The sequence below is a fragment of the Papilio polytes genome, unplaced genomic scaffold (assembly GCF_000836215.1).
Source record: "Papilio polytes unplaced genomic scaffold, Ppol_1.0 DF821289.1, whole genome shotgun sequence".
Classification (NCBI taxonomy): domain Eukaryota; kingdom Metazoa; phylum Arthropoda; class Insecta; order Lepidoptera; family Papilionidae; genus Papilio; species Papilio polytes.
The window spans coordinates 1,724,158-1,744,206 of NW_013527915.1; the positions used below are offsets into that span (position 1 = coordinate 1,724,158).

Sequence of the window (20,049 nt, forward strand, 5' to 3'; positions counted from 1 at the left end):
ATACTGTGTTTACTTTTCGTTTTACGGAATTGGTTATGGAAATTACGAATGGCTCAAAAGGGCAAAAACTCAGATTCAGAACCACTCGGAGCAGTAAAAATTAAAAAAAAACAATAATTTGACAGTTTCACCGTTGACGTGACGTGACACTTTGACATAAACTTTATAGTTTTCTAAATAAATGTTAAAATAATTTAATTGTCTTGGTAATAACCAAGTTCTACACAACACTTTTACACAGCTGAAATGGCTAACTGTGGTGAATTTATTAAAAGTCAATTTCCTTTGATAGACGACGATCTTAAAAAATATGTGGAAGGTAAGTTTTTATAGGTTAGAAAACGAAATGTCTTTGTAAAAAATAATAAAAAGTACACTGTTATTTAAATTTTGGCAATTCTCTTACATATAATAAATAATATTCTGTGATAAAACGATTTACATGTAACGTACATTATCGTTTTTAGATATCTTAGACAATAGTGCTGGAGAATTTGAAGACACCGAAGAAATTTACGAAGCTGTCGGTGAAGTTTTACAAGGGATTTCAGAGAAATCAGAAAATGATATTAGGTAAAATAATTTAATAAAACTTTTCTTCACATCAAAATTTATCAAAACATCTGCATAATTGTTAACCTTGCACCAATGGTCTCATTTAAATAAACAATTCTATGATAATTTTCTAAGTTTTTAATGTTAATTAATTAAGCCGTTTATTACTATTTGTTTTAGAGAAATTTGTGAGCAGTTATTGCATATGCTCCAACCTGATAAGACAGACAATACCAATGGTCCCCGGAAAGTTCTTGATGCTCCTATACATTTGGCTTCCATGACAACAACTACAAATGATTCTGAAGAACTTAAAAGTATATGGCTGCAGACCAGAGATGACAATTTTGTAAGCAAGTTTCATATACATACAAATATAACATACATAAAATTTAAAAATAATAAAAATATGTTACTATGTTACTCACAGATAAATTACATTCACACATATTACTAAGGGTGAAAGAATTTTTAAAATCGCCCCAGTAGTTTTTGATTTATTTCAATACATACAAAAATATAAAAATGCAAATCTTTCCTCTTTATAATATTAGTATAGATATAGTACTATTGAACTACTTTAACTATTTATCACAATAAAATTGGCAGGGATGGGACACATAGGTAGAGGAAATGTCCTCTTTCTGTGTGTACTTTCCTCAGTTGATCCAAGGTTTGCATACAAATGTTGATGTCTACATCATTAGTTGCTCCGCTAATTTGGCAAATTCTGCTTGCCCATTTGTCCGCAGATATTATAAAAAAAAGTACTAAAATCATAAACTATTAAACATACTCATGTATTTTATAGTCAATTGTGTGAATTAAATACACATTTTATTAGAACTAATATTAAAATGTTATTTTTAGAAAGTAGATGCAAAAAAATTAGAAAAGGCGGAGGCAAAATTACAACAGAAACAACAAAAGCAGAAAGATGCAAAGGTACCAGTTGCAGCTCCAGTTTTACAAACAGCCACAGCATCACAGGTTACCTCAAAAAAAGACAGCAAGTTAGAAGCAAAGGGCACTAACAGAACACAAGATATACGGATAGAGAACTTTGATATTGCTTATGGTGACAGGTAAATCTTTTATTACAAAAATACTTTTAATTATATTGATTATATTAGGACTAGTGTTTGTCTATGATTTTGTTCATGTGGAATTAAGAAAAAATGCATTAAGTAGCCTGTGTTCTTTCAGACTATAATCAGTGTCAAATTTAATCAAGATCTTTTTATTCTGTTTTCTGAACAGATAGTTGCAAACATCCATCTAAGTTTACGCATTTATACAATTGTCTCCCTTTTACTTTTACGATAACTCAAAACATATATTAATTAAAAAATAATATTTCATAATCTTTGTGTTAAATACCACAAACCCCCATATGTATAAATAATCTAGTTAAATTGAGAAATCACATTTTATCTTATCCTACTTTAGTTGTTAACTTATCTGCAATTCTGAAGACTGTAAACCAATTGAAATGCATAGAATAATGATTAATTTGAATACAAAATAGGCAAAGCTACTTAGAAAATCCATTGAATTCAACAATTATACTTCTTACTAATATTAATGTGAAACTAGTATGAATGGGTGGATGGCTGTTACTACTTTCTCCGAAATGTCTAAACAGATCTTGATGAAATTTGTCACAAATGTTGAATATACTTTTGAATGTCACATTACTATATTTGTACTTCTCAGACAAAACCTAGTACAGTAGAGCCTCGATAAGTTAAAGTCCAAGGGAAACACAAAATATTTTAAGTTATAGAGGTTTTAAGTTATCAAGTATTTATGTTGTAGTGGTTTTGAGCTCCGATGGGAAGGGAACATACTATTTTTTGAAGTCACAGAGGTTTTTAAGTTACCAAGGTTTGAGGTATCAAGGTTCTACTGTACTATAATATTCCATATAATTTTCAGAGTATTATTACAAGGGGCAGATCTTGTTTTGGCATTCGGTAGAAGATATGGTCTAGTTGGAAGAAATGGTCTCGGTAAAACAACATTATTGAGAATGATAATGGCCAAACAATTAAAAATACCTTCACATATATCAATACTGCATGTTGAACAAGAAGTAGTGGGTGATGATACATTAGCGCTGCAGAGTGTTCTAGAATGTGATACAGTTAGAGAGGATTTAATAAGAAGAGAAAAGGAAATCACAATAGCTATTAACAATGGGTAAGGATGCAAAGTTTTTTTATCTTTATCACAAATAGAATTGTTAAGCTTATCATTTAAGTGTTTATTTGACTTTTGCACATTGTCACCTGCTAAACATCTAATCTGTATCTCATGGTTAGCAGTAAGAAAACTCTTTTAGAGTTATGCTCGCCTGTACAACCAATGTTCAATATGTCTTATTGTAAATTGTGTATCTTGTGTATAAAGTGTAAATAAATAAAAAATAGATTTTAGTTTTGTGTCTAAAAGTCTATGTAGATGTAAAGTAAATGCTCAATTCTGACAGTTTTATGCGAACAGTTGTACTTCTTAATTAAAATGGACAGTTATAATTTTGGCCTACAAAACCTCAGTTTTAACTGAACAATTTGGCTTTTCACTTAAAACTGTCAGAACTGAGCATATGTAGTTAGTTTCGTATGTATATTTGCAGTACATTAAATTTATTATTTACCTTGAAGTCAAATTTTAATAACAAATGTAATAGTCATTGCATGTATTAGATTAAACAATTTTAATTTTAATAATACAAAATAATCTCTCATGATTTTAAAATTTTGATGTCTTTTATGCACACTTATTTATTATTCACAGAAAATTTTTCCTAAAAACTTTACACTATATTGCTTAAATAATTGTTAATTATGGGTTTAATCTGAGTGTGGTGGTTTAAAATAATTATAAAAATGTAATCATTTGTTATAGATCAACGGACCCTTCATTATCAACAGAGTTAAGTGAAGTATACGCTCAGTTAGAGAATATAGAAGCGGATAAAGCGCCTGCCCGAGCTTCAATAATCCTTAGTGGTCTAGGTTTTTCTACGGAGATGCAGAACAGAGCAACAAGAACATTCTCCGGTGGATGGAGAATGAGATTAGCGTTAGCTCGTGCGCTGTTTTCTAAGTAAGTATTAGGTATTATAAGGTATTTTGTTATTCGCATATTTTTACAAGATTGTTCTGTCTGTATTACTTTTGTATACTATACCATTGTCTATGGTGTTTTTAATTTTATTTTTTTAAAATTTTATATAGTAAGAAATCTCTTATATTTTATCTTACTATACATTAAGGAAGCTAAATCAAATAATAAATATGATAATAAGGTAATACATATTCATGAAATATATTTTTGCAAGTTCCGTATGAACTTATGATGCAATACAAAACAACTGTGTTATCATAGACCTATGTTAAAATAGCAACTTTAATGGTATTCACTAAGGTTAGAGCAAACCTGTTCTTATACTAGTGCATAGTAAATAATATTATAAACTAGCTTTGGCCCACGACTACGTCCGCGTGGATTTAAAAAAAATAAAACAAAGTGGCCTATGTGTTCTTCCAGACTATCCTCTACATCTACACCAAATTTCATAGAGATCCGCTCAGGCGTTTAGGCTACAAACTCTAACAAACATCCATCCATTCAAACTTTCGCATTTATATTAGTATGATTATATTGTTATAAGTAAGAAGTAAGATATACATTAAGTAGTAAAAACCTAAATAATGAATGTAAGGTGGAAAATTTTTAAATTACAATTTTGCGCCGAATTATTAAACGTTTTTAGTACTTATGTATTTTGTACTATCAATAAAATAATAAATCTATCCCAATTAGAATATTTAAGCTACTGTAAATTCAATATCTGTGTTATTTTATTCAGACCAGATTTATTACTGCTGGACGAGCCTACCAACATGTTGGATATAAAAGCGATCATCTGGTTAGAGAACTACCTGCAGAACTGGCCCACCACGCTGCTGGTGGTCTCCCACGACCGCAACTTCCTCGACACCGTGCCCACAGACATCCTGCACCTGCACTCGCACAGGATAGACACATATAGGTAACATTTGTAACTAATTTGTTTTTGTATAACACTAGCTGTCGCTCACGACTTTGTCGACATGAAATATAGCTCATGTTATTCAGCGATAACGTATCTTTGCAATGGTGAAATTTTTGAAATTACTTTGGAGTTTTTTCACTTTAAATATATACAAAAATCCAGAATTATAAATCATACCACTTTATTATAATATTAGTAAAGACTAGGTTTGTCAGCGACTTCTGCGTATTAAAAAATCTTTAGTTAATATAAGTTTATCCAGACTATGTTCTACATTATTGCTATCGAGATCCGTTGAGCCGTTTTATAGAAAGTAACAAACGTCCATCCAAACTTTCGCATTTGTAATATTACTACATTAAATATGTTGAGTTACGAGCATGTCATTATTTGATTGAAATTCATTAATTTGCCCTATGAATAGGGACCCCTCCCACCTGTAAATGGAGGGTGCGTAATTATAAAATAACTAGCTCTCGCCCGTGACTTTGTCCGCGCGGAAATAAAAAAAAAATAAGTGGCCTATGTGTTCTTCCAGACTGTGTTCTACATATATGCTATCATCGATATCCATTTTATTTAGGCTCACATCCATCCATCCATTCAAGCATTTATAATATTAGTATATGTCGGTGTGTGCAGGGGTAACTACGAGCAGTTCGACAAGACGAAGAGCGAGAAGCACAAGAACCAGCAGCGCGAGTACGAGGCGCAGCAGCAGCAGCGCGCGCACATGCAGGAGTTCATCGACCGCTTCCGCTACAACGCCAACAGAGCCTCCTCCGTGCAGAGCAAGATCAAGATGCTCGACAGGCTGTTAGTTCTACTTTATTTTTTACTTAGAGCGTCGGTGGCCCAGTGGTTACTTGACTTGTAATCTACAGGTCTTGGGTACCAATTTTTCGAATTTTCATATGTACATAATTTACCCGGCGTTTTTAAGGTGAAGGAAAACACCGTGATGCCACATATCGGTAAAAAATTTAAAAATATGTGTGCAACAAACCCGCACGTGGCTAGTGGGTTGACTATGGCCTAGTCACCCTAACTTATTGTAGGCTCTGAGCTCCTCGGTCGTGAGCTAGTGATGATGATACACTTTTAATATAATATACACTTATTACTATATTAAAATAAATATACTTTTTAATATAATAAAGCGTAAATACAATTTTTTTGTTATATAGGTGTTATCACAGCACATTTTGATGTACTCTTTGTAAACCATGCATCATGAAATTGACGTAATAATCAGTGAAAATTGCTGATCTGCGAGAAAGGGACAAAAGCTACAAGCTAATAGTAACAAAGAATTAAGGTTGCCATGGTTACTTAATTTTTTTAATATGAATAGTCTTCGTGTTTGAACATTTTAATTTTGACTTTTGTGATTAAAGTTTTTACAGAATGTAAACAATAAAATATTTTTTATGATTTGTGGATGAAGCTGCACGGGAATATCCATATTTTTTTTTAAGTAATAATATTTTTTTGTTTGTGTGTTTTCAGACCAGAATTAAGGCCTGTGGAGAAGGAGGTGGAGGTGCAGCTGCGGTTCCCGGAGACGGAGCCGCTGTCGCCGCCCATCCTGCAGCTCAACGAGGTCGGCTTCCACTACGCTAAGGACAAAGTCATATTCACCAACGTCAACCTCGGAGCTACACTGGAATCCAGAATTTGTATTGTAAGTATTTAAATTTGTATACTATTTATGTTTGCATACTGTTTAAATTTGGATAGAAAACTAGTTCAAAAATTTAAAGGCTTTACGCAAGTTGACTGAAAAAGTCATATAAAACGGAACATTTACTTCATTACTTTGGTCTTTATTATTTATTTTTTACATGTCCGTATTGTTTCTATATTATTTTTGAATTTTTATTTTGATGAAAAGGGAATATAATATTCGTTGTAATCTTGAATTTAATTGAAGTCAGAGTTACTCATGAATAAATTGATAAGAATCGTGTCTAGAAGTGAATGCAATGTAACGTCGCATTGCGTCGACCTTGACTGACACTTGCTCGGTGAAAACCTAGCCGTTAGTTGAGATTATATTGTTGACTACTGCACTTTACTATTAGATTTATATTAATAAGTGAACTTTGTTACCAATAACTACCGTAAATTGGATTTGGTACAATTTACAACTTTAACGAGAATTTTGGTATATCAATTAAAGCATTATTTAATTGTGAGACGATTAATTTATTAAATACGTTTGCTAAAAAGAAATAAAAAGATTTTTTTTTAAATTTAAGATAAAATAGGTTATTCTTTCATCTAGATTAAATTGACTCGATACTAAAGATGCACAGTGGGAATACACCCAACGAGAATGTTTATAACGGGAAAAAAACCCAATAGATGGGTACTTTCATTATTTAACGTTATTATCAAGATCTAAAAAAAATACATTTTTTAATTTTTAGTACAAATCCAGCGAAAAATAGATACTTTGCGATGCACGATATTGTGCGGCAGTGTGTATAGGGCAGTAGCTATTGCCTGTTTGAAACGTCAGAATTGTAACCTAGTTCAGGAACTACAACATGACGCCGTTTTGTTTTATCATAAGATTTTTTTCCGCGCATTATGACGGAAAGTTATTTAATTGCGGAAAAAACGTTTATTGAAACTTTTAATCTTAACTAAAATATAATAATAAAACAAACGAGAGATACTAAGAATTATTTATTACACTTCACAAATGAATTTTTTAGTCACTGTCGCTTCTGTCGTGATCATTAAATATATTATTCAAAATTCTATTACTTGTGCATTTCCACGTGATGTTGAAGGTTGTTCTTCTTTTATTGGGTAACACAATGAACTTGACAATTGTTTGAGTGTCGATAGCGACTCATCATCGTTATTTTCATCTTTATGTTTGTGTAAGAGGTTCCAATTATACGATATAAAAGCTATTTTTGCTACCCTGTCTGTAGTCAATCTATTTCGTTTGTGACTATGTATATTCGCATGCGTGCTGAAAGATCGTTCAGCGGTAGTTGATATACAGGGAGCAGTTAAAATACGTACTGCAACCCTACTCAGCAATTTGGACCTACAGAATCCTCTCCACCAAACTACCGGGTCCAATTCTGCGGCATGCTTCCACATAAATGATCTGCTCCATAAACCCTTTTTAGCTCTGTAATTAGCTAAATCAACACCAACGTCAATATTGAGCGATTGGCTCACTTCGTGTATAAACTCCATAGCATCCACTTCGTGTTCTTCTTCTAGTTTATTGCCTTGAGATCTTGGATCTAATAAATATGCAGCATAATGAATGGGCTTCAAACAATCACTTGTTCGCCTAATTACAGCATTAATAATATCTTGTTTCTGATGCTCATTTAGAATTGATATATCCGGCAATACGAAATTAAATGAAGACTTAATGTTTTTGAAGAGCATATAAACTTCATTTATGTGTATTCCATTGCCTTCAAGTTTGAAAATTTGATCTATTATAGGTTCCAATAGTTTTATACAAGTTTCTACCATGGTCCAGAAATTAAAATTGAATAAATGTGTTTTTATTGCCTCTGAAATGTTGGCATTTTCGTGATCAGCTAATGTCTGTAAGGCAACTTTGGAGTTTTTTAAACTTTTTAACGCGGTGCAGTAAGTTCCCCAGTGGGATTTTCTCGGCAATTTTAATGTTTCACCTGAACCTTTTTCTTTTATAATCTGAGCTAGTAAAGCGCTCATGCTTTGGTTGCTTTTTATTGCTTTTATCGTATCTTTGGCAATCGATATAAACTTATCAATAGGTTCTAGTTTTAAGCAGTCTTCGCATAGCAAATTTAATGTATGCGCTACACATCTCAGGGATATTATATGTGCATACGAATTTTTCACTATCTGAAATGCTCTTTGAATATTATTTGAGTTATCTCCGATAATAGTTGCAAATTTGTGGCCTCCATACACGTTTATAACTTTGATTATCTCTTGAGATACATGTTCGCTTGTATGTCGTTTTGTAAAAGTATTAATGCTTTTAACAAAAACAGGCTCAGGTTTTGCAATTATGAAGTTGATGGTACCTTTATTGCGCTGATTGCTCCAGCCATCGCACTGCAGATGCAAATCGTTTATAGACTTCAGTTCGTTTGTTATTTCATTGACCATTTCATTATAAATAGTTTCTAAATGTGTTGTGGAGATATCTTTTGTAGATGGTAACTTGTAAAGTGGTTGCAAATGGTCAAAAAATTGTATCCACAGCGGATGTTCAACGATGGATAAAGGAGCACCAGTGACAAATATTGCCTTCGATAAGAGATGATCAAGATAAACGTTGCTTTCTGTTGAAATTCCTGACGCAGTCGTAATAATTGAAGTGGTATCCATCAAATTGTCATCCTGTGACATTTCATGATGTGACGCATCATGCATGGACAGATTTTTAACAGTTATGCCAGTAACAGGTTTTTTCTCTAGTTTGTTCTTGATACCAGTTGGACATTTATAACATTTCAAGAGATGGCTGTTCATTTTACTGACATTGCCAAATTGGTAAACTTTTCCACAGTGTTTGCATTTTACTATTCTATTTGTTGCCGAATGAAAATAGTTTTCCCATACAGCAGTATTTTTCTTTCTGGGCATGATGTGATCTGAGGAATTTAAAAACAAGTGTAAAAACAGTTGAAATGCATAGAGTTCTAAAGTGTTGTGTATTAACAGAGAAGGTAAACCTACGAAACTAATCTATACAAATATTATAAAGAAGAAAGATTTGTATTTTTGTATGTATTAAAATAACTCAAAAACTACTGGGCCGATTTTAAAAATTCTTTCACCATCAGTAAGGTAATTTATCTGTGAGTAACATAGACTATATTTTATAATATTATTACTAATGTTTAGGAACTATTAATAAACAGCGTGTTTCTGCACGCCGGCGTTAAAAATTCACTGAACTCTAACTTTTCTCGCCTTACGCTGCCTAAACCGTTAGAGGTATATAAAAATGATGTATGAAAGAATTGTAGATCTCAAAAAGTTCTAGAGAAAAGTCCGCGATAGCATAAATCTATCTTAATGGTTTTCTGACAATAACCACTTTTTTGTTTAGAAAATGAATTAAAAACCGCACGCTATTTGCGGCGTTCTTTTATTGGTTTCAATATTAATCCTTATCCAAATAAATGCGTTTGTTATCAGGGGAATTTAATGTAGAATAAAATTGTTGCTTACAGTATTTAAATTTGACTAATAGTTTAGAAGATATCGCGAACATAAACAATAAGGGTAACCAAAAAATCAGCTTACAAGCTACCAGGCTTAGAAGCTTGGAATCTTGCATCAGTAGATTTCTGTTATTACGTAGATTACTATTAAGTTAATACTAATTAATAGGTTAAAAAAGGGCGAACGTAAATTTTGAACTTTCAAATTTCACGCGGACGAAGTCGCGGGCAAAAAAACTTACTGGCCATAAGATATAATATTTACTTTGTCCAATTTATCAAACGCGTTCGAGCGTTTTTGACCATCTCTATACACGACTCATTTCAGCTTTTGTAAAGTAACTATTTGCAACAGTAAATAAACTTAGAAAATGACAATATATCAATTTCAATGAATTGCAAGGAATCCACAAATATAGTACATAAAACTTTTATAGTCTAATATTTATTTATATTTATTTATTCAGCTTTATTTAATTCCATACACAAATGTATAAATATATAGTAAAATTACAATATCATACACTTTTTTTCTATATTGTATGGACCCCTTTAATTAAAGGTAAAAGCCTCCTCCAATTACAATGCAGCTTTTCTAAAATTTATTTTTGACATAAAATACATATTTTTTTACGTATTTTGATACGGCATAAGATGTTGATATATAAAAAACACACTTTTTAAGCGTTAAATCCACTTAAATATACGATAGCTTATAGTTTGAAATTCCATAGTCTAATAAAACAATTATTAAAGCTCAAACTTACCCGTAAATTAACGTTTATAAAAAGAAGTAGGTATCGTAGTCCGTAAGAGTAGTTGTCAATCCAAAGTAAAGCACGTGTTTAATCACTAGGCAATCAAAACAAAATTAAGTCGTCAATTAAACCAACAAATTAACACAAACGCGCACAGTACGAAGCCAAAACAGAGTGTGGTATGTAATATCACCAACACTTGCCCCCCCCCCACTGTGTTACATACGCTATATGTGAAAAAAAACCCGACTCCGTGCGGGAATTTTCCACAGGTTTTTTCCGGGTTTTTACCCGTTCGCCATCTCTACTTAAAACAAAATGTGTCATAAGAATTTATAAATAACAATTTAGTCTTTAAGCATAAAATCGGTTTATAAAAATGTGAGCGACGCATTTTAATAACATCATATAGGAATTAAGTTTTTTTTATTCCTTCATATCGATTGTTTTAGTTTTGATTTAAATATATACTACTATTTCCAAATCTTTTGACATAATCATACTTTATAATAATATAAATGCAAATGTTTAGATGGATGGATGGATGTTAGTTAAAGTTTGTAGCCTAAACGGCTGAACGGATTTCAATGAAATTTGGTACAAATGTAGAGGATAGTCTGGAAGAACACATACACTACTTACTTTTATTATTTTTATTATTTTTACGCGGAAGGAGGCGCGGGCGAAAGCTAGTCATATATAATGCAAGATCGGTATTATAATAAAAAAATATCTAAGTTTTTTTTTTTAATAAATGTTTTTAAACTTTTATTCATTTAAACTTTGTACACAAAAGAAAACATTTTTTATAATATCTTACAACTAACCATTCGATACAGAGAGGTTGTTTGGCCAATAGAGAGTGCACAAGTATACATAAGTACTTTAATAATATACATAAATACATACAATCATACTAAAATTATAAATATGAAAGTTTAGATGGATGGATGTTTGTTAGAGTTTGTAGCTTAAACGGCTGAACGGTATTCGATGAAGTTTGGTATATCTAGAGGATAATCTGGAAGAACACATACGTAGGACCACTGTCGTTTTTAATTTTAATTCCAGGCGGAGGGAGTCGCGGGCGAAAGTTAGTATATGCATACAGAATAAAAAACTTGTACCGTTGCTTATATACAACAGTGCGTATTTACGGGTTCAATTTTTTTACTACAGGTGGGTGACAACGGCGCGGGTAAGACGACGTTATTGAAGATAATAATGGGCATCCTGTCGCCGACGAGCGGCGTGCGCAACGTGCACCGCGGCCTCAAGTTCGGCTACTTCTCGCAGCACCACGTCGACCAGCTCGACATGAACGTCAACTCCGTAGAGCTGCTGCAGAAGACCTACCCTGGTGAGTGCTGTTGATCACAATGTAAAAATATTGCCAAGAATTTGATATTTCTGGGAACTTTAATTTTTTTCTATAACTTACCTGTCTGAATATATTATAGAAATTAGTTAATCTTTTCTCTATATGCAAATCCACAAATAATGTAAAATACTAGCTGTTGCTCATGACTTCGTCTGGGGTAATTAAAAAAAATTGTAAAATGTAGCCCATGTTACTCAGCGATAGTGTAGCTTTGAATAGGCAAAAGAATTTATCAATCGGCTTTTAGAATCAAGTACATATGACAATACAAATCTTTCCTCATAATATTAGTATAGAGTAATAAATTTATGTTTAACTAGATTTCGCCCGCGGCTCCGTCCGCCTGGTTTTAGCCTATGTGTTCTTCCAGACTATCCTCTACGTCTATACCAAATTTCAACGAGATCCGTTCAGTCTTTTCTTCTAAAAACTGTAACAAACATCTATCCATCTAAACTTTCGCATTTATAATATTAGTATGATTTATCAGGTAAATCAGTGGAGGAATACCGACGTCAGTTGGGCAGTTTCGGGGTGAGCGGCGAGCTCGCGCTGCAGACCATCGCCAGCCTGTCGGGGGGACAGAAGTCGCGCGTCGCCTTCGCAGCCATGTGCATGGCCAGACCCAACTTCCTAGTGCTCGATGAGCCCACCAACCATCTCGATATTGAAACTATCGAGGCATTAGGCAAAGGAATCAACAAATATACGGTACTTATTTAAAAACTTATTGTTAGCCTCTCCTATTTATTTTATCTATTCATCTGTATCTAAACACAATCTTTTATGTAAGATGTCAGCAATCATAATTTTTTTTATAAAAAGCCTTTTACTTTACAGCACTACAAAAATTACAAGCCTATTGGCTTGACAATAGCAGAAATTGGCTTGTAACTCTTGTCTCTTTCTTGCATGACTTTTTTCCAATTTACTAACCTTCTAAATGAAATAGCGTGAAAATTTCTATTGTTTATAGACTGTTGTATACGTAGGGCTTGTTATTAAAAATGATTATTCATAAATATATAAAGACTGGCTTTTATATATAAATAAATTGAAAATATATAATAATCTTATTATTATTAATTCTGTGACAGGGCGGCGTGATTCTTGTATCTCACGACGAGAGGTTAATCCGCATGGTGTGCAAGGAGCTGTGGGTGTGCGGCGGCGGCTGCGTCGCCTCCGTGGAGGGCGGCTTCGACGAGTACCGCAAGATCGTCGAGAGAGAACTCGACGCCCAGAACAAATGAACGATAATTCATACATAATCTAACCTCTGTATAAAGTATTCCTAAATTATATTATGTAAAATATTGATTTTTTGAGTTTTTTTTTTATCATTTTGACAGCTGTCACAACTGTCAGCTGTCATTTTATATAGATCATTCATATTGAATTTAGATGTTCTTTGGTCTTTGACAAAAAAAAATGATTGAAAAGCGAATAATAAATAGTAAGTAGTAAATTGATTTATCTCATTTTAATTTATTACAAATATTAAATTTACATCGTAGAGTACTAGTAACTCAAGTACCTGCTTCATACATCGAAATCCAGATTATACTCGTATTTATTTTCTAGTTAAATATTTTATTACGGGAGGGTTAAATTAAAGACGAATAATTATTATGCAATTTTTTATTTCATACCTTTAACCTTCCTTCATCTGTCTTCATTAAATAAAAATTTAGCATACAAATCCACAACGTATCAGAAATACTCGCATTACCATGGCAATAAAAAATATTAACTTATAAAAAATGAATATTTACAAATCATAAATTCAAATACAGAATATACATTTAAAATAGTGACTAACGCAGCAACGGAATAAAGTTAAAGGATAAAAAAACTATTCAGTTGAAAATATCGAATTAAATAGAATTACGAAAGCTAAATAGAAATTCAGCTGAAATACTTCATGCATGCTTCATTTTTTAAATACATAATTTAAATGCAATTTTAATATCTTTTGATACTTTTCTACGTGGAGAATATGGAATGCAATATCGGAGGGGTAACGTTAAAGATTTAAATACGCACATAACCTCAAAACATTACGGATGAACATATTTTGTTACAATCGATCAATTTAATTATTATTCATAATTAAGAAAATTAATTCATCGTCATAAATTAAAACATACAATTTCATACAAATATAAGATAAAATTAACACGTGTTCGTCTCTACATCAATATCAAATATTTAACCAAGATTTCTACATAATTTATCATAACCAGCTTGATACCGTATTAAGAGCCTATTAGCGTATTTAAATCTTTGGCTTTTTATCTATTGTATTATAGGAATGTAATGTAGTTATGCTTTAACATATACTTCTATTGTATGTGTATCGACTACACTTATGGCAATTTCATGATTGTTAGGTTAGGTAAAACTTATGTGTAACACTAGCAGATCACAAAAACTCTTAAACTAAATGCGTCCAGTTGGCAAAAACAAATGGCTCACTCATGGATCACTCGACTCCTGCAGTTTGCAAGAGGGTCTTAATCTTTAGTTTGTAGTCTACTGATGCTTCTTACGCCTGTTCTTTGTTTTGTCCGCGTTCCTGAGCACTTCGGCGTAGGAGAGCTCGAGTTTCCTCAGCTTGTGTATCTCCTGCGAGGCGGTGCTCTGCTTGATGTCCCAGGAATCGGTCTCCGAGTTCCATCCCTGGTAGATTTTACCGGTGCGGCCACTGACGCTCGGGGAGGGAGAGTGCATGTTGCGGTTGTAGAACTGCATCGTGTTTCCGTTCCATTCCATTTCGTTGACTCTCACCAGCGGGCTGGCCTCGATCGGTCTGTAATCTCGCCTCTTTTTGTTTGACTGCTTCTGGTAGGTGATTTTGGGCGGCGACGGGAAGACCGGTGAGTCCGCGCCTTGCCGGTCCTGGCTGTGTTTGCGGTTGCGATGACGTGACTTCTTCCTAGTAGCCGCGATGTACTCCAGCGGTTGACGTACGAGCGGTGTTAATACGCGCTCTTTATCGTTTTCTTTGTCTTTTTCCTCTTCTCTCTCAGTAGAAGTATTCGGAGTATTCTTTACTTCTTTTTCATTATTCTTAGTAGCCTTCTTTTTAATTTTTTCATCTGTCGGCTCAACTGGTTTCTGTTTATTTTCCTTTTTCTTTTCAGGTTTCTTTTCCTTAACGGGTTCTGGAAGCGGCACCTCCATTTCTTTCAAGGTAGGCGTTTCCGGTGCGGTTATATCGGATACTGGGAGAGATTGTTCAGACATGACTGAAGACAGGACGCTTTGAGTATCGTCTGTGAAGTTGCCGGGCTGTTCCTCCGTGGCGGGGGTTACTGGAGGTACTTTACCAGCTGTAGTATCATCAAGAAGAGGCAGTCTCTCTCCTTCGTCTTTGTTTTCAGCGGCCTTTTTGAGAATGGTAAATATTTCTTTGAACAATTCGCGATATTCCGGTCGGTTTCGGAAACGACTGTCCATCGGGCTGACGTCGTCGTAAATACTGAATCTGTAATGTTCACCATCTGCGATCGTGCAAAGGAAAGAGCCTGGCCTTTCTCGCTCAGTCTGTGTTGCTTTGTTGCTTGTTTCGTCGGAGAATCCGGAGCTCGATGTTTCCGCCTCGGAGAAGTCCGGCGTCTGGATGATCTTCTTGCGCGAGGTTGACTCAGTTTTCTTAGTTTGGTTGTCCTTGTGGGCTTCCTCGCTTCCACCGTGGCCGCTCTCTTCATCGGTATCTTTGACGTTGAACTGACTGTAGTCACCGGAGGTCTGCAGCTCATCTTGTAGGGAGAGGGGACCGGATTGGTTTTGTGCGGGCAGCGAGCCGTCTTTGTTTTTTCTATTGTTCTTCCCCTGTGACAACTGAACTTCTAAAAGAGCTTCATATTTCTGGACCAGCTCTCTGTAAGGATTCTCTTGATCGTCATCCTTATTGGCCCAAATACCTTGAAGCAATTTTTCCTTGGCATTCTGTAAAGGATTAAAATTTATTTTACTCTAAACTCTACACATTTATCTACGGTGAAGTAACAAATACTACAAGAAGTAGACATAAAGCCCATATTAAAAAGAAATGATGAATCGAATCTTTTGTTACTTTTTTAATGATTACGATTACTATGTCGTGAAGATAAGATTATTTTGAAGGTAAGACGAGACGTCTTTTATTAAATAGAAATTAATTATTGAATGTCAAAGTCAATGTCTTAAAAGATTTCTAATGATTTATTAGATACAAGTTCAGAGTTAGACTTAGTATCAATTTTCAAATGTTTAATTAGTCAAAAATACAACCATTACTCCACAAGAACAGTCAACATAGATAAAAATACTTTTATACAAATTAGTACAAGCATAATTAACAATTAGCCAAATCTCCGATAAAGCTGCAATTAGGTGATTATTAATTTAGAAACGTTACAACATTTAAATTTACACATGATCTAATGACCGTCACCCGATGATTAGTTAGTTTGATGTCCACTCGCTTAGAGTATGTGTCAGTAATGGACGTACCTTCGACTACATACGATATATCCAAAGAAAACTACTGCAAATGCGCTTCATAATGCATATGCAAAGCGTGATCAACAACATCAAGGGTAGTTGGAAAAGCTTTGCTGCCTAAAACGATCGAAACATTCTTATGAAATTTTAAACTAAATCCGTGCTTAAATCCTGACCATTACCAATGGAATTTGGTGCTGGGATATGATGAAATCGTAAATGGAATTTCAAATCATAACTAGATTTTTTTTACTGGAATCTGCTGAATGTTTCATTTCTATTTTTTACTTATAATGTTAGTAAGTGTTAATTTGGTTTGCACATATCATTGCGGAGTTGTGAGTTAATATTGTTACTTTCATACACATACATATTACTACGAGTATATATCTACATAAAAATATATTAATTAAGAATACTATATCACACAAGATAAGAAAGCTGTAAAGGGAGAGTTCTGGTTAGTATTGAAGCGAGCATGCATTTGTAATACGTACGTCGAATTTGACGAGTTTGCTTGTGACATGGTCTTCTCGGGGACTGTCTTGTCCCGAGGGTGTGAGTATGAGCGAGCTGATCGCACTCCTGTCGTCATCATCACCGTCTAGTATAGACGACATATCATCGCCCCTTTCGACGCCTCGTAGACATCTGATACAAAGCTGTCCTTGTCTGTAATAGAACATAAGAGTGAGTTAAAACAAAGAATAAAAAAAAAAGGTTGTGTTACGATTATTGGTCGTCGCGGAGATTTATTAAGCGGTTTTAGCGCACATAATTCTTGCTATACCGTATTCTGGAACGACTCTTACCTCACTTCTTCAAGGATAGAAAACTCTTCGTGCATCGACTTCGGTTCATCGTCTCTCTGGTGCCAGTTTCTCAGCTGATCTTGCAATCTGTTGTTCTCCTGCACCATAGAAGCTAGCTGTTCTTCTAGTTCCGTCACACGCCGTTGTTCTTGTGCGAACGCCACTTTATTTTCTCTCAGTTCATCGCTCAATCTAAGTAAATCCTCATCCTCTTTCGTAAGTTCCGGAAGAGGTGCAATAGTTTTTATTGGCGTGCTATTTGAAGTGGGCTTCTTAGAATCTGGCGTGGATTGTTCCAATGGCTTTGGAATCTTCTCTTTAGGTTTCTCGCTGCTCTCAGGCTTACGTTCAGCTCTTCGTCGGACGATCTCCAGTTGAGCGTTCAGGTCATCCACAGTCTTTTGAAGTTCTTCGCATCTCCCCTCCAATGTCTCGATGTTTGAGCATAAACTGGAAAAGAATGATAAATATATCAATATCCATCATTATTGTTTGATTTATTAAATTCAAAAAATTCAAATAAATTACGATTTTTCTAGACGTTATGAATATATTTTTTCTGCGTTAACGTTTTATTAAGTAATTTTTCCCTTTCAAATACAAAGGCAGAAATAGTTTTTGTCGGCAATACCGTGTCGTAATAACGAGATATTTAACAATTCATCATGAGCGTTGGCTGTAAGACTTTGAAAGGCGTAATAAAGGCCACCATTCGTAAAGAACGTGTATAATTAGCCGTAAACACCAACCTTGGAGGTCGTAACAAGAATGTAATAATTGTTGGGATGTAAGCTTATACGTAACACTATGTAGCCCCCTATAAAGATATTGTTTACAAACGGCTTAGCATATAATGATATTACCTTGTAACGTGGTCCACTAGAATCTGTATGAATGTAGGCTAATCGCAAACTAACTGTTAATCCATTGATAAGCGGATTACTTTAACCAAACTGTAAAAGGCTTGAGAAAAGAATTCCGCTTAAAAATATCTAAGATTCGAGAAAACAAAACATTTATCACAGAATCCATTGTTTACTATTAAAATTAAGACAAAAATCTAGTCCAAGTACATTGCTTGGTTCACCAACCACTAAAATCAACATTTAAAAATGAACCAAATATTCTTTAGCAAATTCTTGCGTCCTTGCCAGACATACATAGATCCGGTTTAAAATAATGGTGCGAATATAAAGAATAATGATACCATTACATTCATACTTTAATTTATAAATCTGAATAATTCTATCGTAGGAAATAGCAAATCCTAGAGCAAGGGTTAATATAGGTCCTCTATTTTTACGAAACGAGCTAGGACTATTGCAGGGGAATGTTTGAGGCATGTTAGTGGAAGTTATACAAACTTTTTTCAAGCAATAGTCGTCGCAGTGGTCACTAATGTCACTAAAGGCGACTGTTAGATGAGAAATAGTTTGAAAAGTAGACCCACAGAAGTAGCAATAAATATAGAGGCTTACGTTTTGATGTGCTTCTTGTCGGCTGCATGGTCGACGGCGAGCCGATGGTTGGCGCGTTCCAGGTCCTGGATGCTCACCTCCAGCTGCTCGTATATTCTCAGTCTTGAATCGTTCACCTCCCGCAGTGCGACAGTTTGTTTTGTTAAGTACTGGAAATAACAAATAATAATAATTAATTTGGGCCACCCTTCTTGATGGATTATTTACTTAGGTATAAGTAAAGTGTTAATAAAACTATATTTTACAAACTGTATTATTTTATGGAAATATGTTTTAAATTGTAATAAATGTTACCTCAATTTCTTGCGCTTGATCTTCAATGACATTTTGGTGCTGCCGCAGCGCCGTCTCCAACTCTTTGTTCCTCTCCAGGAGAGTCTTCCCGAGCTCAGCAGCCAGCTGCAAATCTGCAACAAAATAATACACCATTAAAAAAATGTTTATGTTCAGTTCCATTCGTTAAATTCAACGCCTTGTATTCCTTATCGTTGGTAAGGTGGTCTATGTCGAAATACTTGTACAAAAATACTGTCATATATCTTAGTCTCTTTTTAAAACTGCATAAATATATTTTTACTGGTTGTAAAATGTTTTTGTACTAGTTTTAAACAACAAAAAATGTGGCAAGTCTAAAGTCAAAGTTTTTTTCTTAAAATGGATCTTATTTAACACGCTGACTTAAAATTCAAGGTCATTGTTGTGATATAAAGTCACTTAATTCTTATTTACAATTGAGTACTGAATTTCACGGCGCAGGCGATTTCGTCAGATCGACGAGGCAAGGAACAGATAATTTGTTTACAACAGTGTCGTAATGAAGTTCTACGGAGTTATACGTTTCAATGAAACTTCGATAACATTTTACGCTAAATTTCTAACGTATTTAATTTGAATGTATTTAGAAAAAATATTTTCTCGGATGAGTTAATCTAAGTTATGCCATTCGAACTCGGCCAGCAGTTATATAACTCTTGCTCGATCCGTTTTTTACACGGAACGTTAAATTTTACATTCATTCTAGTTATTTTAAATTATTTCTGCAATAAATGAATAAGTAAGAACAACACAGAGCAATTTTAATATAAGATAAGAAATGTGTTGTATACTCTACTTGATATTTATTCAATTCAGGCTGCGTGATTAAGTTTGACCCTAATTTTTGACCGACTTCCCAAAAGAAGGAGGTATTCAATTCGACGGTATATTTTTTTTTTATTTTTTTTTATTTTTTTTTTTATGTGTGTTACGGCATAACTCCGCCGCTAGTGGACCGATTTGGATAATTCTTTTTTTATCCGAAAGGT

At 34.0% G+C, this 20,049-nt stretch overlaps 2 protein-coding genes across 4 annotated transcripts in view; one reads left to right on the plus strand and one right to left on the minus strand.

Annotated features, from left to right (window-relative positions):
- The first annotated feature begins 143 nt into the window (after positions 1–143).
- On the plus strand, positions 144–13,284 carry LOC106109305 (ATP-binding cassette sub-family F member 3). The gene is made up of 12 exons (XM_013290757.1): positions 144–319; positions 468–573; positions 736–904; positions 1,426–1,640; positions 2,494–2,757; positions 3,466–3,666; positions 4,433–4,615; positions 5,261–5,434; positions 6,128–6,302; positions 11,763–11,943; positions 12,455–12,675; positions 13,062–13,284. The coding sequence occupies exons 1-12, from the start codon at positions 247–249 to the stop codon at positions 13,215–13,217; spliced, it is 2,118 nt and encodes a 705-aa protein (XP_013146211.1). The 5' UTR covers positions 144–246; the 3' UTR covers positions 13,218–13,284.
- Positions 13,285–13,590: 306 nt separating this feature from the next.
- Positions 13,591–20,049, minus strand: part of LOC106109304 — a 63,517-nt gene continuing 57,058 nt past the window's right edge. For all 3 annotated transcript variants that reach the window (XM_013290756.1, XM_013290755.1, XM_013290754.1), the window contains exons 2-6: positions 19,040–19,152; positions 18,746–18,894; positions 17,268–17,717; positions 16,953–17,127; positions 13,591–15,918 (exon numbers count right to left, since the gene is read on the minus strand). In XM_013290756.1, the coding sequence (XP_013146210.1) occupies positions 14,500–15,918; positions 16,953–17,127; positions 17,268–17,717; positions 18,746–18,894; positions 19,040–19,152 (2,306 nt within the window). In that variant the 3' untranslated portion in view covers positions 13,591–14,499. The remainder of the gene's footprint in view (positions 15,919–16,952; positions 17,128–17,267; positions 17,718–18,745; positions 18,895–19,039; positions 19,153–20,049) is intronic.